A 24,942-nucleotide genomic window follows, 5' to 3' on the forward strand; every position below is an offset into this window, starting at 1 on the left:
TGCTGACATACTGTGTTCCCCTAACATCAGACATCAGACTGCGGTGAACAGACCACAGGAAGTGGGAGTCCTCATAGCACAGGACAGCTCTTCCCTGCAGCCGGGCCTGAGATGTGGGCACCTCGAGCTCCAAGAGAGTCAGACGCCCATCCTGGAGGGCGCAGCCTGCGGCCAGCTTCCTTGAGACCCCGTCAGGGGTTTGGCAAGTCAACTCACAAGGCCTGTCCCACGGGACTGCATCCAGCCAGGACACCTGACAGGGAAGAACAGAGGCTCCCAAAATGCACCAAACCCAAAGGCAGGAGGAAGGGGACGAAGCCGGCCCTCAGGAAAGGATTGGAAGCAGTAATGACAGTGCCTCACCTGGGCATCAGCCTCAGAACTAACCGAGTCCCAGTCACGTGGGATTAAAGATAAGAGCTGTCAGTGTCCCTCCAATTAGAGACAAGACGAATCACTCAGTCAGTGACAAGGAGCAGGACAAAGACGGAACGGGAGATGGCCAGAGACGAAGGCACCGCCCACCCCTCCTCCGGTGGGCCCCAGGAGATGCTGCAAAGGGGATGGACCGTGCCCCCCAACCGCTCTGCTCCTCTCGGGCTGAAAGTGAAGGTGGCAGAGGAACGGGGTGCCCTAAGTCAGGGCAAGGAGCAGCCAGGAGTGCTGAGGTCACAGACAAGCTAAAGCACGGAGCTTTAGAGGAAACAAGACCACCGGAAGTTTGAAAAGAGTGGGGCCAAGATGCTGACCACCCATCTGGAAGCAGGACTTCCAAGTTCACCCCAGTTCCTCGCCCTGCAAGTCTATACATGGGGCTGCGGCAGCACAGGAGCCGGGACCGTCTGTGCTCGGCCCACAGCACTGGACACGAGCAGAAGTGAAGTACAACCACCGCGCACGGAGTCCCACCCGCGCCGAGCACAGGGTGCTGTCCCGCAGGCCTGGAGAGGGGCGAGCGCGCGTGTGCCCCTCACGGAGAAGGGTCTGATGAAAACAGTTTAAGCATGCCTTGGCGTCCAAACAGCACAGCACAAACAAGCCGACTGGGTCAGAAACCAGGCCGCCGCTGGAGGGGCGCTGTGGGACGCCCAGCAGGCGCTGAGAGAGAACATTCTGCCATGCACGGGGAGTCTGCCATGCTGATGCCCATCGCTCCTACTCCTGTTTCCCATGGGAACCCGTGAGAGTGCGAGCTCCTGGCCAAGGTCACACGGCGAATGAGGAACGGAGCCGGACCTGCGCCCACCCAGGGCTGCGGGTTCCCGTCGCCCTCCCGTTGCCGCTGAACAAGTACCAGGATTCTTGGAAAAAGAGCACAGAGGGACTACCCTATAGGACAATGTGCCAACTTCCCCAACAGCCATTCCCCTGCTAAGCAATCCCCCCACGGACGTGGTCAGCAATGCCAACAGAGGTTTGGGGATGTGTGTATCAACCAGAGTGTTATTTAGAAAAATGGAAAAAATGAATCAAGTATCTAACAAGTCTGGGTCAATAAAGCATTCGTAAGAAAAGCTGACAGCCAAAGTGAGGTTTTAAAGGAGAATTTAACGTGGAAAATACGAAATTAAACAAAAGTCGACCCAAACCACAGACCGCACAGAGTACCACATTGTCCTAAAAACGACCTCAGGAAAACACCTACTCTATGTCAGGAAGACTCTCAGCCAACACGTTCACCGTGCTTTCACTGCACAGAAGGGCCGTGGGCCCTTCATTCTCCGCTGTCCTGGCTTTGTTTTGCTTTGTTTTTGTCAAATGCTGGAAACGAAAATGGTTTCCTTGTAATCGCAGTCCAAAAAAGTTACTCAAATACAGTGCTGACATGGCTCTGGCCTCCGGGCCTCCCTCCCTGCAGGTGTGGAAACCTCTGTCCCAGCACACGGGCAAGGCAGATCTAGCAAACCCCGGGGGAAGAACCAGCCCCCGCCTCCGGCACGTCCACGAGCAACAGTGTGTGCTGCCGGCCAGAGGAGGCGGGATGAGGCGGCTGGGAAGCTCAGGAGTGCTGCCCGGGGCTGGTGGGGCTGGGGATGTGCTCCCCCGAACAGCACAGCCAGCTGGGAAGACACGGGATGGAAATGTCAGGCTGCCGTCTGAACGCACAGAAACTTCTCCCAAGGACGTGAAAACAACTGGAGAGACAAGCAGCACAAAGGAAACCATCCCAGAAGGGGCAGAGCCAGCCCAGAAAGACTGACCCCTAACGTGGGGGCTCGGGGACTGCGAAGACGGGGAGGAAGTCACAGGCAGGGGCTGGGGGGACCACAGTGGGCTCGGAGGTCGCTGCATACACTCTGCAGCACCCCCCCCCCAGAGAGGAAGCCATTCGAGGGTTTTGGCAAAGAGTGCAACACCGCAACCCCCATTTTTCTGCCGTGTGAACGCTGCTGGGTGAGGGCAAGGCATCCTCAGGGAGTAGCCAGAGGCATCACGAGGAGGCCAGCAGTCAGCGTGACAGTGACAGAAGCAGAGTGGTTCGGTCCCAGACACTAGGTGACCCGGCAGGCTCTGGCCTCGCTGCCATTCCACAGCACGCCGACCTGGCAGCCAGGCTGGTCCCACCATGTGCCTTTTCGGTCTCTGCCCTGCCCTCCCAGCGCCTGACCCATTGACCTCGGCAGCCACCACAGTGGGGCCTGACTGTCCTTCCAGGAACTGTGACCCGGCTCAGTTCCTGCCGCCCACAGACCACAGATTCCACTTGCCTTGCCCCCTCGTCATCTCAGTGGAAAGTCCAGCATCAGTGGCGAGAAGCACTCCTCTCACTCACCTGCGCTTCTGTCCCCCTCCCGACCTCGCCGCAGGGGCTGACGACACCCCAGGCTGCCCCCTCCGCATCGGCTGCACCCCTGTAGCAGCACCGATGAGGACTGCTGAAGGGAGCACGGGGCCTTGCCGGCTGGTTCCCCCCCCCCCCCATGCAGCCATGCCGCGTCCCTGGGCCGCTCTGTCTCTCGCAGCCATCTCAGGTCCGTCTCCGCCAAGCTCCGGCTCAGCTGCGGAGTCCTGCTTTGCATTCCATTGAGACAACGGAACAAACCACACCTTCCTTCCTCTGGGCCCACTCTCTGCATCCCCTGCTGCTGGCCCGGACACCTGTCCACATCCCAGCCGAGGCAGACCCTGATGCCACCTCCTCTCATCCATGATGTGCTCATCCCCAGCAAGGCCCGCTGTACGGGCCACCCTCATTAACACGCATCCTAAACAGAGCCTGTCTCGTCGGCACGTGTGCCCTGAGGACCCCAGCCCGACTGGCCCATTTCTTTGCAGAAACCAGTCAAGCCACCAGGCTCTGGCTCTGCCCATGCTCGCTCGCTCGCACAGGCTTTCCCCTGCACCCCCACAGAACCCACTATTGTCAAGGCCGCCACGAACTCCACACTGCAAACTTTTGAAGGGTCATCTTACCGGGTCAACCCGAGGCAGCCACATGTTGGTCACCCCTGCTCTGTGACACAACCTTATCTGCGGCTCCCAGAACCCCCTCAATCCAGTCTCCTCCATAGCTCAGCCTCCCGGCCTCTTCTTCCCCTGTCTACACTCATCAGAAGGAAACGGGTGGACAGACTAAGAAACTAAGGGAACAGCCCCAAACATGTATAGTCAACATGTACAGTGGTCACTACCATCCAGCAGGGAAAGGTGGTCTTTTCCAAAAGGGACCAGGTCGACTGGCTGTCCACCTGGAAAAGTAGGATTCTGAAACCGTGCACCTCACACCATGCCACACCCGTCAGGTGGACGGGGGGGTCTAGACATGAGAGGCAAGAAGAGAACGCTTCCTGAAATGAACGCAGAATGGTTTTCTAAGTAAGCAGAGACTTCTTTAAAGACACAAAGAGAGGTCACCGCACAGAAAAACCGATGAGTTGGGCTTGATGAGAACAGGTCTGCTACAGATACAAACAGAGCTTATCTGAGGAACTCGTACAGGTCAGTGCATATGGAGCAAACGGCACGACGGGGAAACGGGCAGAAGGCCCGACTGCGCACATCACAAAACTAGACGCCCAGGAAGCCACAGGACACGCCGGTGCCTGCCGCCGAACGGTGGTGAGAGACGGTGTGAGCAGGGCTCCCAGCACAGTGCGGGGACCACAGGCTGCCGTCAGCGGTGGCCCCAGAGACCCCGCCCGCCACCCGCACAGCGCACCCTCACCGGCAGCCCGGACTGAGAACCACCCAAACGCCCGCCAACAGTAGAGTGGTTTAAAACCCAGGGAATATTCACACGAGGGAGCACCATGGGGAGGTGACAATGGGCAGACAGCAACACACGACACACATGACTCTTGTACTGCATGTGAGTGCAGGACCACACGCATGTCTGTGCTGTTCTGCACGCATGAATCCCATGACTCCGCCGAGGGAGAGCTCAGAACAGGCCACACCCGTCTCCGACGCTGGGAGCCAGGCTGCCATCTCCAGAAACAGGTGAGGCGATGGGAAAGGGCAGGAGGCGGCTTCAGGGGCTGATGACTGCATCTGTTTCTTGACCTGGGAGCTGCTTACACTGTTCACTGGTTATTTGTGCCTTTCTCATATATGCTATTGTTTTTTTAAAAAAGTTAGGACAACAGTTAATGCCTCAAAATGAAAAATCATTAAAAAGCAAAAATTTTTACAAAAAGAAATATCTCTTCAAAGGCTCTTTTTAAAAAGAAGCTTTCTGTACCTTTTTCTACCTCCACCCTCCCTTCAACTGCGGACCACGTGGGCCCGGGTGATCCCAGAGACAGAGGGGGATCAGCCACTCGTGAAAGCAAAGGCAGCACGAGGAGAACTGACTGGGGAGATGTGACCGGCACTGGTCCACTACAACAAGACAACACGGACGCACACAGGGAGGCCTGACGGGGTGAGGACAGAGGCTCTGGGGCGCCACCTTTAAGCCTGCCTAAGCAGGGTGCAGGGAGGCACGCACATGCACAAGCCAGTCCGCCGGGGCCAGGACGCCAGGAAGGACGCCCGGGAGGGGAGCAAGGAGGAAGGCACGTGCAGAAGCCACAGTGTCTGTGGACATGCACGCAGGGTGGTGGACAGGCGGCGTGTCCGGCACATTCAGGGGCAGCCCCCGTTACAGAGGGGCTGCAGGGTCTTCTCCCAGGGAAGGCTGTGCTTCCCTGAGGAGGGGGAGAGACCATGTCGACAGCAAAGGTCTGGGAGGGGTGGCAAATCTTAGGGCCACTAACCGTCCCCCCTAAGAGAATAGGGATGTGACATCGCCTTGGAGGGCACAGAAACTAGGAAGCAGGCACCGCTCACAAGCGTGCGATCCCCACCTGGATAGGGAGGACAGCCTCCGAGAGACTGGCCCATCAAAAGGCTGTCCTAGTCAGCCACACCAGGGTTCCTGGAAGGAAAAGGAAGCCTCTTCCCTGTGTGGTGGGTCGGGGGCAAACCCAGTCCCTCTTGAGCACATGGGCTGTGGCCGTCCACCCCGCAGCGTTCCCACCTGCAGGCTAACGTATGAGATCTGGTTCCCAGGCACGTGCAACCCCATGGCTGAATGTGAACCTGGCCTCTGGTTCCCGCTCCCCAGAGCCCGTGTCTTTTCCTGCACCGCTCTGCACCTGGTTTTCCATTTTTCTGCCGCCCTCCTGGGATGCCAAAGGCACTTACCACCATGGCCCATTTCTGCTTTGCTCACCATGTGCAGGAGGCAAGGGGGTAACGGGGGCTGTGGCGACATCATGTAGTTTCTCAGCAGATGAAGCAAGGGCCAAGGCCAGGGTCACCAAGATGCAGTCTGCGTGGCAGAGGGCTGTGGCACCAGGAGAACCTTCTCATGCCTATTTCAGGCAGACGAGTCAACTCAAGCCCCTCCAAGGAACCCAACAATGGACGCCAGGCTGCACCCACTCAACACCGCTGGGCTGAGGGCACAGAGCCATGGCAATGCATGTGGGTCAGAACATGGGCTCCAGCCCCAATTCCCACCCACCCCCGCCCCCGACTGGCTGTGTGACTCTGGGCAAGGGTCTCTACTCCTGAACCTCGGTCTTCTTAGCCCCCATACGGGGTCCCTCTGTTACGCTGGAAGTAAGATCAGCGATGTGAAAGAGGGCTGGGCACAAAGGCATGACCAGCCACAGAAGTCATTACGGGTGCGAGGACACCCACTCTCAAACCCACACCGTGGGCCAGTGGCTCAATCCCAGGCAGCTGCCCTCTCTGTGCCTCAGTTTCCCCCTTCCTACACACAGGGCGCCTGATGACCTCGGACATGTTCAGCTGCCACAGGCACCACAGCAGTAGACCACGCCCAGCACGCGGCGCCTCTGGGGATGAGGTGAGACATGAGTGACAAGGACCTAGTTGAGGCCCCGGGAAAGCAGGCCCCGGGCTGCACAGCTCTGCCTTCTCGGGGTCACACTTAGTCCCAAGACACACCTCACACAGCTTCCACTCAAAGGACTCCAGGACGACCTCGGGGTCTGGGGTGACATGAGCGGCTGGCCTCCGCAAGGAGCCCCACAGCGTGGCCCCACTAGGCAGGCTCCACCCAAGAAGGTGCTCAGTCGACACTGGTCCATTGCTGCAGGCGCAGGGACGGTGCGCGAGTCCACCTAGCGAGAACGCGCCAGCTCGGAGCAGGCGAAGACGCGGCTGCAGGGCAGGAGACAGAGCCCACAGCGCAGTGGTCAACACGGGTCTCCTGACGGAAGCCGGCTGCATACAGCAGCCGTGACCCCAGCCCACGAGGAGGCCGGGCCCGCGGCAGCATGCCCTCCTGTGTGCACGCAGTGCTGCCGGGTTTGCGGACGAAGGCGCAGCAGGCAGCAGTGCAAACTGTGTGTGCCCGCGGGGCTCCAGGCCGTGCGAACGGAGACGGGAAGACACACGGGCCAAGGGAGCCAGTCTACCCCACCCAGCGGCTACACGGGCAGCGAGGGAGGAACAGAGGGAGACAGCAGGTGCTGCAGGCCCGGAGGCCGCACAGGAGACGGTGGAGGTGCGGGGACAACAGGCGCCGGGGCCGGGCAGGACTCCGGAAACAAGGCACCTGGAGTTCAGCAAGGTCAAGCCGGAGCCAGGGTAACTTTCCACCCCGCCTTGAGACGCCCTCCCGGCCCCGGCCCCAGCCCCACGAAGCTTGTCAGCAAGGGCAGCCGTCCCCACTGAAGCTCGCGCTGCCTCTGCCTCATCAGTATTCAGCAGCACTCTGCTCGCCTCGCTCCCCTTCTTTTGTGCTGCAGAGATAAGTAGCATTTCTAATCTCTGCCATCTCCCAGCTGCAAATATTCAAGCATTCTTTTCTTTTTATTTAAAAAGTAAAATCTCATTTTAGATTTGCAAGACAGACAGCTACCCGTCTCCACCGTACTAACAACCTGCCGCCCAGAGGCCAGGCAGGAGAGGAGCGTGGAGTGTGGTCAGGGTGGGAGATATCAAAGCCCCGGGAACCTGAGCCAGAAGATCCACACTTCAAAATCTACCAGGGACCCAGCTCAGCCATCACTTCTTGTTGGTAGTCCCGAGGCCCAGGCCACAGGTCCCGCAGGTACACGCTCTGCGAACAACCCCCCCAGAGGGCCCACCCGTCTGGGAGGCCAAGACACAGGCGGTCCTGGTGTCCACGAGCTCACGAGGAGGGCTGAGCCCTCATGGGCTCACGTTCCACATGCGTTGCTACCGCTGGCTGGGGGCGCCTGCAGAGCGGGACCACACGCAGCCTAGAACTCCGGGGCGGGGGTGGGCACGGGTGTTCAATAACCACCTGTCAAGAGCCTGGGATGAAGCGAGAGCAAATGCCAGGCACCGGCTAAGGCTGCAAGCCCACAGCCAGCGGCCCAGTGCACCCCAGGCCGAGACTGGCTGGGAAACAGGGAGCAGGACGACAAACACCACCTGAGTGATGTCTGAGTCCTTGTTTACTCCCCAAACCCCGTGCAAGAAAGCTGCAGCTTCATAGATTCCAGCGTTTTCGGCAGAAATGAGACTGAAAAGAATGTCTCAGCTGTGCACTTCTGAGAACAAAGAAGGCGATAAACACTGCCTCGTCTGGCCAGTGCTTGGGGTCCTGCTCTGCGCCCCGCCGACCCGGGACTGCGGGCTCCTGAGACCCCCACCCATGCATACCCACAGGCGGCCAGAGCCTGGTGCCGGCACTCCTGCATGCAGGAAGCAGGGGAGAAGCGCGGCGAGGCAAGCCTGGACCCCAGGCAATGACCACTAACCTCATCCTGGCAACTCGTCCTGCTACCTCCATCTTCCGTAGCCACGTGGCCTGGACGGGTTGGGGGATGGGAATGGAGTGCCACCACCCCCCACCCCACCCCCCCCGCAGCAAGCACCTGGGGTTTACAGAGGAGCCTGTGGAGGAAGGGCTCCCGCCCTCCTACGAAGGGCAAGAGCCTTCGAGCGTCTCTCCCTTAAGCTCACCTCCACTCTGCAGACATGCCTGACAAGTTGACACGGGTGTTAAAATTTTACCATTTACGTAACAGCTCAGTTATTAACAGAGTCTCATTTGCACGTGTCAGAGGAAGAGAAAAATCACCTAATTAACCACTTTCCCCATCAGCAAAAGGAAGGGAGTCGTGCTGCCAATTTGTTTCCAACTCCTCTCTCCCACCCTCCGAATCCGCTCCCTTTAATCAGAGAAGATTTACAATCGTCTGCCATGCGGGACGGGGAAGGCTCCCCTTCCAATCACGGGCATCTTCAGTAGCCAACTTGAACAGTGTCCTTCTAATAAGCACAGAGCCCACCACCAAGGGGAGACCCACGTCCACTGTGTCCCGCAGATGCAGACGGCTCTGCCCCCGAAGGCCGCTCCACCCTGGAGGCCATTCGGAGGCAGAGAGCACTGGGCCGGAGCAAGACCAGCAACAACAGAGACACTTGTTCCCATCAGCTGACCCAAGTGAACAGCTGTGGCTGTGCTGGTCTGCTGGGCTATGTGCTCTGCAAACAGGCCCCACGCAGCCCCGAGCCAGCACAGTGCCCCACGCGCCCCATAAATACTCGGATGGCACAAGGAAAGGCAGCCCACTCTGTGGAGCGGTGCAGGCGACAGAGGGAGACACAAAGGCCTCGCTCACCCAGAGCCTTGCACCTGCAGTGTGGCCCTCAGAGCCTCCGAGCCCTCTTCTGTGGCACACGAGTAAGAGTCCGCTGCCACAAACTAGCTACGGTTGAGGGCACAGGAGAACCCAGCCCTGAGGCTGCACCCGCCACCGCCACCAAGTGCACTATGCATCCAGACCAGACCCTGAGGCCCACCCCCCAAAGACAGTGCAGCGCTCTCTCCCTCCTCGAGAAGGTACATGGCGGAACAGGCTGGATGGATGGAGCACTGCCCCTCCTCAAGACATCAGCCCTGCATCCTAAGGAGAGCAAGGACGACACCCTGGGGTCACCCCCATGTGCATAGCCATCCAGGACCCCATCGCGCAGGCCTGCCCTTGGCCTCGTTCTCTCCCACCCATGGGCTCCCTCAGCCAGAGACCCCCCTCCGCCGATGGCGAACTCCTACTCATGCCCCAGGCCTCAAGTCAAGGTCACCCACTTCCACGGGAGGCCGTCCCTGACAACCCCCAGCCAGCCGAGGCAGGTCCCCCTTCTCTGTTGCACTGGGTTCCGGGCTAGCCCCCCACAGGTATGTGTGGTTCCTCGCCAGACCATCAAGCCCGTGGGGCCTGCTCCTGGGACGGCACATGGCGCCCGGCAACATGCTCCCGTCTCAGAGAATAAACGCAGGAGTGGGGGGTGGGGGAGATAAAGCTCATGGGAACGCCACCCTCCCTGGCTCCATCTGACAGAGGCGGGGCTCTTGGGAATCGGGCACAGCTCACCATCCAGTGCTGTGGAAGGTGCAGACCGAGCCCCTAGGCTCCAGGGGGGACTGCTGGTTAGAGACACGGGGGCCAGGGGAGGGCGGGGCACACCCTCTACCCAGAGCAGCCTGCCGCACGGCACAGCAGACTGAACCGCGGCACAGGAGTCCCTTGGCGGCACCCCGAGGCAGGCAGACAGTCCCAGACAGTGCCCTAGACTCTGGGAACATGGCAGGGAGAGCACAAGATGGGGGAGCCACCGGGCACTTGAGTCCTGATCACAAGCTGCAAAACAGCCCCCCAGGCATGGGAGAAAATGCCCCCAAGAACCCAGCCGAAAATGAAATATTTAGCCAGTGTGTGAAACCACCCATTAAGAGAAGACGTGTGCTTCAGCCGCCTCGAGCAGAAGCATCTCCGGTCAGATGAGGGATGACCAGAGCCCCCGGTCCCACCACTCAACAGGCAGCCTGCCTCACAACCCGTCCACACGAGGACCAGGCCCAGGTCGGAACAGGTGGCAGCACGCCCCGCCCGGCGCTCTCGGGGCGACCGGGGGGGGGGGGGGAGAGACATCACAGGCAACTGGAGGACAGCCCAGGGACGCTCTGTGGCCCCCAGAGACTGCGCCTTTACCTTCTGGATCCCCACGTCAAACGCTGCACTGCCTGCAGGAGGCAGCTCTCCCCGGAGAGGGGCCGGAGCACGCAGAAGGATGAAGTGTCAGCAGCAGGGAGCGCCGCACAGCACGCTTTTATGGAGGAAGCTCCCCTAAAGCCAGCTCTCTGGTTTAAATGAATTTACTCCTCATTAAATTCTTAACCTGAAAACATAACTGTCTGCCACTTACATGCTTCATTCTGACACCCCAAATGCCTTCTCCATGGACGACAGCACCGCCAAATTCCACTGTAATTATCCCAACCCAGGTGAGCGGGCTTTGCAGGGCGCATCAATCGCCCAGCCCGACTCCGGGCCCTCGCGTGGCCAGGGGGGCCTTGCGTGGCCGGCCTCCACTGCCCAGCTGTGGTGCAAATGTCCACATCAGATGCCCCCAAGCCCTGGGGGCTGGGTAGTCATAAAATCCCAGCCCAAGAACACGTCCCTCCCGAATACTGAAACACAAAGACTGACACACAGTGCGTTTCCAGCCCAAGATGGGGCCCCGCCCCAGCCACCCAAAGAGAGTCCTGCCTGTCCACGGCCGGATTCGGGAGCAAGGGAGGGACTGGCAGTCTTCCCACAGCTGTTTGGTAGTGAGACATGCTTTGGCACCATGGCCCAAGACAGCCTTCTCCCCGAGACGACAACACGGCCACGTCTCCCTTGGGGTATGTCAGCAGCGAACCAGGAGGGATGGTCCCTGACGCTGGACGGTAAGTGGTGGGAAGAAGACAAAAGCACAACCAACCTAACCGAGTGCTCACGGAAGATGGTGCCAAAGGGCTGGCCCAGCACAGGGAGAGCACGGGGTGTCCTGAAGGCCAGATGATCTGGGTGACCTCAGGGAGCAGCCTGAGAGAGGAGCCCAGCCTCCAGGGGCCAGAAGCTGGGCCCCACTGGTCAAAGTGGGGTTCCGATGTCACAGAGACTAAGGGGCCGCCAGAGCTCATGGGGCTCCCTCTGGAGAAGGGGTGTGCAGACACGAGCAGCAGCGGAGGGGTGGGGGGGACTGCCCAGACGACAGGACGAGGTTTAGACCAAGCTCGGGGGTGGGGTGGGCACAGATGCAGGGAAGCCTGCGCTGCCCTGAGGCCCGTGCGTTAGCAGAGCAGCAGACTTTGAGAGCCCGAGACCACGGAGGCCCACTCCAGCCACGAACCGGGGGACAGGATAGAGCGGCTACAGCAACTGTCACCCTGAAGAGGAGGACTGAGGACAAGCTAAAGCCCTTCCTCTCTCCCCAAGACCATCTGGCTCCCTGGCAAAGGCAGGACTCGGACCTCCCAGTCACACTTCAGAAAGGAACCACCTTCAGACCGGGTCTCAACAGTCTCATCCCAGCAGTGAAGGCGCCCAGCCCGCATCACTGCCCGAACCCCACACTCCCATCCGGTCACACTGGCCCCAGCACAGCCTGCCTTGGGGTCAGAGGCCAGCCATGCAGCGGGCAGTGGCTGGCTGGCCCTTCTCTACTCTTGCCCTGCTCCCCCCTCCCCAGCTCCCTCCCAGTGTTCTGGAACACAAGAGAGGGCAGAAAGCCCACAAAAGGCTCTCCCTTACTACCACGAACATTCCAGTGTGGTGGCCTCCCGGGTGTAGCAGACCCCCGGAGCAGACCCTCACCCTGTACAGGAGGCCCCCACGAGCTCCTGAGGGAGCCCGCAAGGGGGCCACCACTGGTAGCTCGGCCAACACGCCAACCACTTCCCCTCCTCCTGGCAGGGGCCATTGCACCCTTAGCTCTCAGGCAACTGGCAGCTCACTTCTCCACTGGATCAGTACCCTTTGGGGTGCAAGACAAGCCAGGGCCTCTCCCTCTAGGGGGTCGACGAGAGGTTCCCAGGAAAAACATGTCACATTGCCCCCCCAAGCCACATGTCCACCCATCCATCTCTTTCTCTTTCCATTCCCAGAGCTCCTGGTTCACTTAGCCACCCGCCCCCCCAACACACCTCACGGCACTGTCTGCACAGCCTCACACACCTGCCCCTGGGAACACCTGCCCCTGGGAACACCTGCCCAGCTCTGTGTGGCTCTCTGGAAGCCAACGCTCTGACCTAGTTTAAGCACTGGGGACAAACACCGGGAGGGAGAGGGACAGGCAGACACACGGCACAGGACACACTCTCCTGAGCAGATCCCTTCTCCTCAGCCCTCCCACGGCCCCCAACCCTAAGAACCCTGAGGACAGCAAGGTTGGGGTGTGAGGCGGGCACAGCAGTCTGCCTTGTCATCTGGGATGTGGAAGCCTTTGTCCGCATCCTGTAGGGCCTCGGCCTGAAAGAGAAAGCCTCGACTGAACCTCCTTTTGGAGTTAACAGAGCGATGGGTGACCCCACACTGCCAGATGGGCATGGACCACGAGTCCCCTGTAAGGCCTGGCTCGGATCCAGCCAGTGAGGGAGCCGCCCGCCCCAGACCCTGGCGGGGTGCGGCTGAGGCACAGGTTCTCGGTGGAGACCCTCAGACCTGACCTGAACCCGCTGTGGGTCAGACCCTGGGGGCGTGTGGGGACACCGGGATGAGTCTGCCCCACTGTGCAGCCAGCCAGGGGCTGCCTCAGTGAGTTCTCAAAGGAGTCTGCACAGGGACCCCGTGGAGGGCAGGCACTCCGCGCCCTCCATCACCACTTAGCGTCCGGCAGCCCTGGAAGCATCCCCCCTCCCCGACAGCCAGGAAGAAGGAAAGGTGACGCCGGGCACCAGGAGCCTGGGGCTGTACCCAAGCTGTGGGCTCGTCCCCAGAGAGGCTCCAACAGGCCCTGGCCGGTCGGGACCGGTCAGACCCCATCACGAGGTGCATGGAGGCAGGAAGGCCAGGTCAGAGGCGGCCAGGAGTCCAGGACAGACAGGAGGTCTGGGGGCAGCGCAGGCTGACTCCTGAGGGCTCCCTGCTGACCACAGGGCCTCTACTACTCCCCATCCAGAGACAGGGTGCCTCTCAGGTCGGTCTTCACACAGGAACTAATCAAGACATTCTGCACTTTTGACCTTTAAACGGCTGCCCTTCGCTCTGGCCAACAAGGTGCTGGGGCCAAGGTAACTCGACCCCACCCCCCCCCATCCATCACTTCCCCTTCGCGTGGCTGCCTATCCTCTCCTTCCCACCTCCCTGTGGGGCACCCCCCACTCAGCAGTGCTGAAGGAAGGGAGCATTGCTTTCTTCTCTCCCAGCAGAGGGTCAGCACCCCGGACCTGCCCTGCTCGCTGGCAACACCCACCCACGAGTGATGGGCCCTGCCCAAGACAAGCCAAACCACTCCCACCGTGGGCACCAAGCTGGGCAGCGTCTCAGGACGAGGCTCAGGAAGGCAACTTCAGGAGGCACAGACGGCAGCATCAGCAAGCGCAGCAGCACCGAGGCCCCTGCGCTCCCCCGTGAAACTGCCAGAGGGCTCGGCTGTCACAGACAGGGACACCACGGTGCGGAGCGGCGGGCGGCTCCTCCACGGGCACCGACACGCTGGGACCCGAGGATCTGCCGGACACCCCAGTGCTCTGCTGTCCAAGGCTCTCAACCCCAGACATGGATCAGAGCCGCCACCCCAGATGTGGACCCAGTGCCTGGGCACTGCTGCCCCTGGACGGAGTTTGCCTGGCAACACCCAGGGCCCTGCACCACAGAGCACCCAGGCCCGCAGCGAGCAGGGGACGTGGCGACCTTCAAAAGGCTCTGTCCATGGGGGCGCCTGGGTGGCACAACGGTTGAGCGTCTGCCTTCGGCTCAGGGCGTGATCCCGGCGTTCTGGGATCGAGCCCCGCATCAGGCTCCTCCACTATGAGTCTGCTTCTTCCTCTCCCACTCCCCTGCTTGTGTTCCCTCTCTCGCTGGCTGTCTCTATCTCTGTCGAATAAATAAATAAAATCTTGAAAAAACAAAAAAAAACAAAAGGCCCTGTCCAGCCACCTAGAGCACAGGGGACAAGGCTCCCCTCCTGGGGTACAGAATATACCTATTTTTAAATCCGCTGACCAGAAACCCCAAAATGGACCACTTTTAAATAAAAGCCAATGGAGAGTTTCGTTACATATGGTAACACTTCCATTAAAACAGAACAAACTCAGGGGTCCTCTCAAACACGTTCCGGTGGGATTCGTGTCCGCTGTAATCCGGCATTCAGGCTCCGACTCATTAACATAGCAGGCTTAATTGGCGTTTCACGCGGGCATTGTGCCTCTGAAACGAGCAAGGTGTAATTATGGTGAAAAGAGCCCTGTGCCGGTTAGCTGCGTATTCATGTCTTTCCCGGCCTCCAAAGCAGCACAGATGTTCCATTGGACGACAGAGAAGAAGATGAACGGCTTTCAAATGACTCCTTTTTAGTTCAAAACTTTATTTAAAATAAAAAGTTATTTAAGTGAAATTTACAACACAGTGTCTCCTCCCTTTGTCTCGCTAGCTATAGGGCATTAACTTTCAAAAGCTGGTTCCGCATAATTTGATTTTTCATTTTGAAATGAACATCTGTGTTTAGGTCCAAAGAGCTCTTTGTTGAAACATACAGAGCCCTAGGAAGGGTCTGAACAAAGCCTCCCCTGTAAACACTTGATTACCAGGAAGGCCTGTGTTGCAGAGACATCCAGGGGTTGGTAGGCTGGGGGGAGGCTCACGCTGGCTCGCGTTCTTTCGAGTTGGTAAGAAACTTTCCTCTTTTCAGAGCAGAAACAACAACGGCGCTCGAGTCGGGTGACTGCTTGGGCTCAGTGCTTCCCCCATGGTACGGACAGAGCAGGAGGAGGAGGGCTGCCAAGGGGGACCCCCGGTCTCCAGGCAGAAGCAGTCTGAGAAGGCAGCCCAATCAAATCCCACTCCTCCTTCAGTGGCTTGTGTTTCCCGAGAGGGGGCCTCAGCAGGGCCATCCCTGGGCTCCCTGCACCCACAGCGCCACCCCATGCCCACCCCTCAGCTCAGAGCCCCCACGCATGGCTGGAACACTGTGAGTGCCCCGGGTGACGGGCCTGCCTCTGGAGACCCCAGACGGAGCCCTTGATGGCGGCACCCCAGCTCCGTCCTGAACCGCAGCAGGTCCTCAAACGTCGGTTCCTTCTCTGTCAACGTGGTCAGTACCCAAGCTAGGCCGCCACGAGACCACTGGGGGCACCCCCAGAATCAGGGGCAGGAAACAGATTTTACGAGCATGCAACATAAGTGTGAATTGAGCCCCACGTTGAGCCCCATGTGAGTGAAGCCCCACCAAGACACTCAGAAGTGGGGGGTCCCAGCAGCTGTATGGGAACTCATGGGCCTGGGCGGCATGGGGGCGATGGAGCTGTCGCTGTTCCTCGCTGTCTGTACACAGGACTAAACCATGTCCTTCTGGACACTGGCATCCCGCGTCCCGGTGAACGTGGGGAGTTTAGCACAGAGCTCACTGCCGCAATGTGGGTGTAAATAGTTTGCAACACTTCTGTGTTTTTATAGTGCTATATTTAGAAACCTCTAAATAAAACCCACGGAGAGTATTGCAATAATGTACATTTTTTAAACTCACTAATTGAATGTTGCCATTACAAGTGCTATTTTGAACCATCTGCTAAATATGTAATTTAGGAATTAAGATTCATATCTTACAGGATACACTAATTATTCCTCTGAACGCATCCGGGTACTTTCTGAGCACACAGGAGAGGTCTGGGTGAGCAACTGCAGCAGGCTGTGCCCCGCGGCACGGGGTCAGGACCACAATGGAGGCCACACAGCAGCCCAGCACGGCCACAGAGCCATCGGAGCCCAGGGACAGAAGGGCAGTGAGCGTCACGGGCGGCACCTTCCAGTCCCAGAAGCCCTCTGTTCTGGGCCAAAACCAGCAGGAACTTCCCCGTGTTAAACAAAGGCTTCCCCGTAAGGCTTCTTCATCAGCTACAGTGTGCCCAACACCCACCCCCATCCCCAGAGCGGTGCCTCAAATAAGACTAAAACCTCTCCTGGCTGCCAGACCGCACATTAGTGGCCGAGCCGCAGCCCGGACTCCAGCACACAGCAGGTGCGCCCACGGTAAGTGACGGACACTATCCCTACCCTGGGGTGCACTGCCCTGCTGTCCCTCCTAGGAGCCACGCCCAAACATCAGGCAGACCACACAGCGGCTCTGTGGGACCACAAGCAGCAGAACTGTCGCCCCCTCTCAAGAGGTGCTCTACTTCGAGTAATACAGTCCAAGAAAGAGTTTACTTCTGACATCACAGCACCTCGGTGAATTGCTCCGCATTACGCAGACCGTGGCGTGGGCCGATGAGGCCCCCTCCTCCGTTCTCACTGTAGACAGCAGTTTGGTCTCAGAAGTCACTCTTTTCCCAAATAAAATTCAGCGTGCTAAAGGATGCACTGTTTCAGACTCTTGCCACGCCTCATGGCTCCTCTACAGCTGACACGGGCCCATAACTACCGTGTATCAAGACCTCCACGTCACCAGCCCGGCAAAGACGTCCAAAGACACGCCCGCAAGAGAGATGCTCCGTGCACTTCACACAGTCCCCGAGGCTCAGCAAGTCCTGAGAGCCTTCTCTCTCCCACTCCCTGGTACCCTGCGCACAAGTGAGGAATAAAAACCCGATCAGGAAACAGTAAAGTACAAAAAGCAGAAAAAATCTTCATATGGCACCTCCTATGGCACAAGGAGGCTGAGTCGCTGGAGGGAAAGTAAGTGAAAGACAAAAGAGGGCCAGAGAAGAGACACCGCTAGGCAGGGACCTCACCCGGAGTGGCCACCACATGCCACATGCACAGCTCCCCCGTGGCAAGGCGGGGGGTCCATCCTGAAGAGGAAGGTCCAGGCATTGCCAACAAGCAAGCCAGCCAGCCAGAGGGAGAGCCGGCAGGCGCTGGCAGGTGCACCCAGATGGAACAATGCACTCTCGAGCCCGGGATGCTTGGCACACAGTACAGGCCCCAGCAAGGAGCCACGCCCCGGGAAGGAGGGGTGCAATACCCCCTCTGGTCCTCAGAAAAGTGAAAAAATTACGCTGCAGGCGGAGAGAGGGGGAAGGTGCATGACCACGGGGCCTCCCGAGTGACGACAAGAAGAGGAAACGCAATCTAATGATGCAGGAAGTCAGAGGCAGGAAACAGGCTCCACTTAACACACTCATGTAGGCCGTGCAAGTCCACTTTCCCCGGCAACAGAAAGATCTGGACAGGAAGTGTGTGCCAGCAGGGCTGGGAGGGGAGGTGCCAGGCGGCCCAGGTGCAAGTGCCCAGGCCAGGTGGGGGCTGGGGGTCACAGGCTGTACACCCCCGTGCACCACCCACACCCCGACAACAGTGCCAAGAACAAGGGCAAGGCAGGAGGCGCGCAGCTGCGTGCTCGCACACGGCCGGCAAACGCAGACCAGTGTGGGGTTACTTGAGTTAAATGTACAGTACGAGCAGCCATCCTGCTCCCAGGCATCCAGTCCTGAGAAATGAAAACTGGTGTTTATACAGCCACCTCATTTATTTCACCAAAAACCAAGGCAATGGGGACACCTGGGTGGCTCGGTCGGGGAAGGGTCTGCCTTCAGCTCAGGTCATGATTCCAGGGTCCTGGGATCGAGTCCCGCATCAGGCTCATTGCTCAGCGGGGAGTCTGCTTCTCCCTCTGCCTCGGCTCGTGCTCTTTCTCTGATAAATAAACAAAATCTTTAAAAAAAAAAAAAAAAAACAAGAACAAGGCAATGAAGGCACCCTCCAACTGACAAAGAGAGGAACAAAGCACAGTCCAAGTGCACAACAGAGCACCACTCAGCCCCACGGAGCAGCAGTTCCTACGCGCGCTCTGCTAAGTGGAGGAAGCCAGGCCCAGGAGACCACACGCGGCTCGATTCCATTCACACGGCACTCAGGAAATGGCAAAGCTAGAGGGCAGAACACGGGCATTTGGTCTTCATCAAAAGGAATCAGAGCCCCTTGGAAAAGTGGCTGATTCCCAAAAAGGGCAGGGAAAAGATTCCCAGGAGGCCAGTACTGACTGAACAGCCAGCCTCAGACCAGCCTACCCCCATCCTGAAAAGACCTGGACCCTGGCCCAGAAGACAGAGCCAGCCTCTGTACTCTCTGTGGCCCCGTCCCAGAACTGGACCTGCAGCCAACACACAGGGTGTGCTCATGACCCCCGCTCTGACCTGCACGGAGTGAGAGCTGGGCCTCCTCTCCGTCCCCACATGTGTGGCCCTCACCATGTACAGTCAGTCAGGGACTGGAGGCCCACCTCACTGCTCTGTTACGGGCCTTTCTCCCAAGCCAGCGCTGCAGAAACCGTCCCTGCCGACAGGCCCGGTCAGCCCAGGCTTCCTGGACCACATGACAGGACGTGTCCCTCTCAGCCCTGCTCAGACTCTCCCTTCCCTCAAAGGCGTGGTGCATCCAGCCCCCGAGCCACTCTGCAGTTTCCGGGTTTTATGTCCTCAGTGGCCCGCTGCCCAGAACTGCCCGTCTGGAGGCAGCACTGTCCCAGACTGGACACTTCCCTCCGGAAATCCCTGTCGGAGCCGACAGGCCAAATGAAGCCCCATGCACACACCATCCGGCATCCGCAGCCGTGCGCACCACATCTTCCTTCTAGAATAGGAAGCTTCCCTTTCACAGGTGCTCCACGTCTCCCCTCCACGCCCCACACAGACCATGGCTGACAAGCCCTGGCTCAAGACCCCAGACTCCCCACGTGAGCAGCCAGCCACTAGGAAAGCCTGCTGGCACAAGGGCTGCTTTCCAAACCTCGGCCCAGACAACCAGAGGTCGGCATGGAAGAGGCTGTGCCCGTGGGGCTGCGCAGGGCGCCGGGTTCCCAGGATCCCCACCAAGTGCTACGCCCAAGGACAGGGGGTGCCCGCTGGCGATGCACGTGGCTTCTGCTGTGCTTCACGTGTCTGACGTTTCTCACCCCCACCTCTCCCTGCTCTCCCTCCCCGTCATCCCCCGTGTGAAAGTCAGAACAAGTGTCCCCCCACCCCTTCTTGAGCGGAGAAGCTGCCAGCCCAGAGGCTGTGTACCCCGTGCAGCACTGGACGCACCTCTCACCCCTCCTGACAAATGTCCTCATGACAGTCCCCTCCCCTCCGGGACACTGCAGGCAGGGGCGCCACAGAGCACAGACCGGGACACTGCAGGCAGGGGCGCCACAGAGCACAGACTCATTTTGATCGGGGAAGAGCTGGAAGATGTCAGCCGGAGTGGCTCTTTGATTCACGACCCCGGGCTGCTGGAAGATGCCAGCCGGAGTGGCTCTTTGGTTCACGACCCCGGGCTGCTGGAAGATGCCAGCCGGAGTGGCTCTTTGGTTCACGACCCCGGGCTGCTGGAAGATGCCAGCCGGAGTGGCTCTTTGGTTCACGACCCTGGGCTGCTGGAAGATGCCAGCCGGAGTGGCTCTTTGGTTCACGACCCTGGGCTGCTGGAAGATGCCAGCCAGAGTGGCTCTTTGGTTCCCGACCCTGGGCTGCTGGAAGATGCCAGCCGGAGTGGCTCTTTGGTTCACGACCCCGGGCTCTGTTACGATCGGCCCCAGCCAACAGCTCCCTCGGGCGCTCTGACCTTGTGGGATGGACACAAACCCAGCTCCAGCCCATACACAGAACTCAGCTGCAGGTGGTCAATGGAAGGACAAGGGGCGGAGATTTGGGAGATGCTCTGAGTTGAGAGACAACGTACCCCAAAACGCAGGGTGTTGCATGGGGAGGGGAGCCCTGCGCCAGAGGCTGGAGACACGGCCTCTCCCCCAGCAGCATCCACAGCTGTGCCCCACTCTCTCCTGCCGAGCACCCTGTCTCCCTGTAAAAGGGCCGTCCCCGAGGGCTGCGCTCGGCACGCCTCTCCTCACTCCACCTCCTCCCAGGAGGATCCCAAGCTGTCCCCATCAATGTCCTGGGCAGAAGAGCCCCAAATCGCTCTCCACCCCAAGGTCTAATGCCAACCTGGCTCCACCCATTCCCACTGGGACTTGCTCCCACAGGGGCCACAGGGCACCTCCAATTTGCACACACCCAAATTAAGCCCGAAGCCTTTGGACTCCTGTTCCTCCTCCCAAGTTCTCCAGATTAGCACTTCTAACCACAGGAGCTCAAAGCCATATGTCCAGGAGCCTCCCGTGCTCTCTCTGCCTTCCCCCAGCGCCGCGCTCCCAGCCTGGCCCTGTCCATCACTGAACCCTGGGACTACCTCCTTACAGCCCGTCTGCTCCCCGAAACATCCACCTCACTCCTACTGATTTCCACCTGGCTGCTCCCACCCCAGCAACCTATCCTGTGTGTTATACCAAATAATACCTCGCAACAAAGTAGAGTTCGGATCCCATCGCCCACCACCCAAACCCTCCATAACTTCCTCCTAGGCTGAAAATACAGCCAGCACTCCCAAGGGCAGCCGTCCCCATGCTAGCCACAAATCAGCTTCACAAACCAAGTCCTCTGAAAGAGCGCGAGACCGTGGTCCACCAGGACCGTGCACGGACAGAACTCGCAAAGCACCAGGAGGACTGGAGGGGGCACCGCCCGGCGTCTGCGCCACCCGAGACGTGGACAGGCCGCCCACAGGGCCCTCGTGCCCGAGACTGGGGGCAGATGCCTGCAGTACCAGCAGAGCTTCTGGACCCGGGGCAATGTGCTCCTCCTTCGTGAGGCGGGAACCCGCCGCCTCCCCTGCACGCACCCCAGCTCGGCTCTCCACGCCCCTGATGAGACTGGCTCTCAGAAGCCGCCGCAAGCACCAGGAGCTGTGTCTGCCCTCCCTTTGTTTCCCCAACAACACAAAGCCAGGGCTTTTTTAAAACATAAAACATTATAATTATCTTGGCACATCGTTCCAGGAGATCTGTAAACAGAAGCATGTGTGGAGACTGCAGAGGGAGGGGAGGGACAAAGGTGGAGAAGAACGGCACCTCGAAGCCTCGTGGTGAGGAAGGCGTCGGGAGTTCATCCTGAGCAGAAGCCACGGGCCACAGAGAAGCCGCCTCCTGACCTCTCCCAGGCGAGAGGGTGGACAGCATGGTCCTGGTGTGTGTGGCCTCTGAGGACGGAGCGAGGACGGGGCCTTCCTTCCCTCACCCAACACCGCCCACAGCACTCAGATGGGATGGGGTGATGGAGCCCAGCAAGGGGGACAGAGCGGCCTCTGGCGCAGAGCACACAATCGACTGGGGAGATGGCCACGGAGCGCAGGCCCGCATTGGACGCACTCACGAAGCACGCAGCTACACCACACGGTCCTGAGACAGGAGGCCACAGTCCAGCCCCAGGGCTTCACGGGAAGACTGGACACATGCTGACCGCGGGGCTCTGATATGGAGCGTCTGCACCCCAGCCAAGCAGGACGCTCCAGCCGCAGGCTCCCTGAGGGCAGGGACCAGAGGGCACGGAGATGTCACGGCCAGCTCTCGTCCCATGACTTCATTAGCAACCTGGGCTTTCACATTTAGTGCAGGCGCTGGGAACAGCCGAGGACGGGGTCCCGGGGGCTCAAGAGAGCTGCGTCTGCTCCCGGCCGACCAGCGCGAAGGGCCCCACTGGTGGCTGTGAGGTCTGTGAACAACCACACGCTGGCACTTCATCCGGCACAGCCAAGGAGCACTTACCCTCCTGCCTGGCACTCCCGACGTGCACACTGGCACAGGCTCACAGCGCCACGTGGGAAGCCCATTAGCAGATTCATTTATCTTCTTGCTTTTCAGGGCAAGCCCTCTGAGTGCAGCACGGAAGGACCGGGCAGAGGCTGCCGCTGCAGTCAGGACAGTCCTCGAATGCACCCGCGGGAGGCCAGAGGCCCACCAACAACGGCCGCCACACCAGAGCCCGCCCGAGGCCTGGCATGCCACTCCACCCGCCTCTCTGGACGCCCATGAGCTTCATGAAGCTCTACCCCCATCAGGAGCCAACTGCCTGGCACTGGCCCACGCCACAGGGACACACAGACCCACACAGACACACAGACGAAGCAGAAGGGGCAGAGACAGGCAGGGAGGGTCACAGGTACACACACAGATAAAAACGGAGGGAAAATTCCAGGAAAATATCCCAAGTTGTTCACAGCGACTACCCTAGTGAGTGAGCCTGGCGGGGAGATCGCTAGGGGCTTACGGGAGATGAGGAGTCATTTCTACAGTACCAGTTTCTCGCTAAATACCTCGGGAAGCACAGACAGGCGACATACAAATACCTCACTGCAGCGGCCCAGCCCTGGTGGAGGCAGACGGAGCTGGCGAGTTTCCAGGGCCCTGGTCTCATGTGACTGCGGGCAGACCGCTTCGCCTCCCGGCCCCAGGACACTGGTGTCTCCTGCAGCCCCGAGCCGTCAGGACGAGGTCAGAGCTCCAGCGCCCACAAGGCCGAAATCACTGAGAGAAGGCGGAGCAGTGGTCCCTACGGCACAAGGACAGCCGCGGGGCTGGGCCTCAACCTTGATGGCGAGCAGGACACATCGCGCACAGCTACCTACAAATTCAGAGCTGCCCGCAGACGACCTGTCCGCTCCCTAGTTTTCATTTCTCCTAGTGTAAGTAGTATCCTCTGTTTGGTAACTGCCACTTAAAATCCACCCACCAAATCCTGAACCACAAACCAGGCACAGACGCACTCACGCCCGCTCCCAGCAGCTGAGAGCTGGCCGAGATACAGCCCAGGCGTCCAGAGGAGGTAACATGTCCCTGAGCCTGCGGGGGCGGGGGGGGGGGTGCTGGCCAGTCAGGGCAGGCAGTGGGGGGCCTACTTGCATAGCGGTCACAGCCAGTAAAGGACAGACGGAACCTACATGCAGAGACACAGACTCCAGAGCCTCACCTCCGTCCACCAAGAGGCTGATGCAGGGGACAGCTACTATTATGTCGCCAGCACTCCCTGCTCCTTCCTGTTCCCGTGGGACTGTCTGTCCATCACGCCCTGGCCACAGGGGCAAGCACACGGACGCCCCATCTCGGCGTGCTGAAGCTGGTCCAGGGGCAGCGAGGGACCGCACCCGGTCAGGGATGAAACGAAGTCCCATAACAAACCCTGGGTCAGAGGCTCCAGGCCACCAGCGGCCAAATGGCCAGTCCAGGGAAGCTTGACAGCAGGTGACAGCGGGCCGCGGGTAGGGCAGAGAAGCAGAGGGGCGCCGGTTTCACCACTGGTTCTGTGACTGAGGCCGACACCCATCTTCTGGCCGCTCGCGGAGGTGACTTGCAGCGTGCTTACCTAGGCCGGGCACGGGTGGGCTTCCCTCTCTTACGACTAACTAACCCACCCGGTGGTCCTGGGACTCTGGGTCCAAGGCGGAGGTGCAGCCAGCAGAGCCGGGCTCCTTCAAGGACACACATTAGGGACAGACGTCCGACCCAGGGGAGGCAGCAGCCTGAGCAGGGCGACAAATCCAAGTGGAGATTTATGGGGACACTTGGTGCTAGGAAGCTGGTCTTGAGGTAATTAAGCCTATTTCAGAGTGGGTTTGGCAGGAGGTGCCAAATCGATAGATCCCCTCCAGCCGCGTGTCCCTGCAGGTAAGGAATCAATCAGGCAAACGCTCCCAATCTGTTCCCGCTGAGCCAAGAAGCAAAGCTGTTTACCATTCATGCCCAGAAATGAATAAATAAAGCCACCAACTAGTCAGCACCCTCTGTTTCTCTGGCAAAAGCTTTTTAGTTACTTCGAGAAAGCCAGTGCCCCTGCGTGGTCCTCCATTAAAGCACAGCAGATGCAGACAGCTGTGTGCATGACGTGGGGGGGGGGGGGGGGCAGCAGCTCAGTCCAGGCATGGACACTGCACAACCCCATTTACCACAACTTCTCTGCCGGGAGACAGGAGAGAACTCGCAGGCAGCTGCGTGGCTTGGGCACCGTCAGCGGCCTGGCCTCGACCCTGTACTCACGCAAGAGTCACCTCTACTCTCGGGGCCGGGCAGGCCCCCACGGAACATAAGCAAGGATGGGGGCCCTGTCTCTGAGTCCAGGAGCCCCAGTCTGGAGGGAGGCAGCCTTCCTTTGTTCAAGACAGTGACGCTGAAGAGCAGAGGTGCCCCCCCCCAGGAGGAGCCACAGAAGGACTGTGCCCGGGGGAGCGGGGGTTTCCCCCGCATGGGGGATGTTTCAGGAGGGACTCCAGGACGCGGGACGGGCTGGAGCTGGGGGAAGTGCCACCAGCACTGTGGGGAGCAAGGAGGAGCGCCACCTATCCCAGACTGCAGGCCGCACACGCCAGGGCAAGGCTGGTGGTGATGCAGAGGGCCACGGTGGAGGCCCCAGAATGGCACTGTAACCAGGTCATGACGGTGACACTGACCACGAAATGAAGTCAGCCAGGCACCGTGCTACACACCTTACGTGAATTAGCACCCACACCATCCAATGGCCCCAAAAGGCGCCAGAGGCGCCTGCCTCTCACACCGGAAACTCGCGGGCAGCAGGGGGCGGGATCGGTCTCCAGACCCAGATCTCAGAAGCAGCTCTAACTCCTGGGGGGCAGCCCAAGAGCAGGAGCAAAAGCAGCCCCACCCTCCGAGGGGCTATTAGGAGGGTCAGGGGAAGCCAGGCCCCCAGGGCGAGGCCTCAAGGTG

At 59.7% G+C, this 24,942-nt stretch overlaps 1 protein-coding gene across 2 annotated transcripts in view; it reads right to left on the reverse strand.

Annotated features, from left to right (window-relative positions):
• Window positions 1-24,942, reverse strand: part of MAD1L1 (mitotic arrest deficient 1 like 1) — a 337,452-nt gene that overhangs the window by 221,238 nt on the left and 91,272 nt on the right. Inside the window, exon 1 of one of the 2 annotated variants that reach the window (XM_045813335.2) lies at window positions 8,187-8,743. The exons of the other annotated variant lie outside the window; for it this stretch is intronic. Coding sequence (XP_045669291.1) covers window positions 8,187-8,218 — 32 coding nt within the window. The 5' untranslated portion in view covers window positions 8,219-8,743. Of the gene's footprint in view, window positions 1-8,186; window positions 8,744-24,942 lie in introns of those variants that run through there. 2 annotated transcript variants of the gene reach the window in all.

The sequence above is a fragment of the Ursus americanus genome, chromosome 2 (assembly GCF_024610735.1).
Source record: "Ursus americanus isolate L20-20 chromosome 2, mUrsAme1.1.p, whole genome shotgun sequence".
Taxonomy (NCBI): domain Eukaryota; kingdom Metazoa; phylum Chordata; class Mammalia; order Carnivora; family Ursidae; genus Ursus; species Ursus americanus.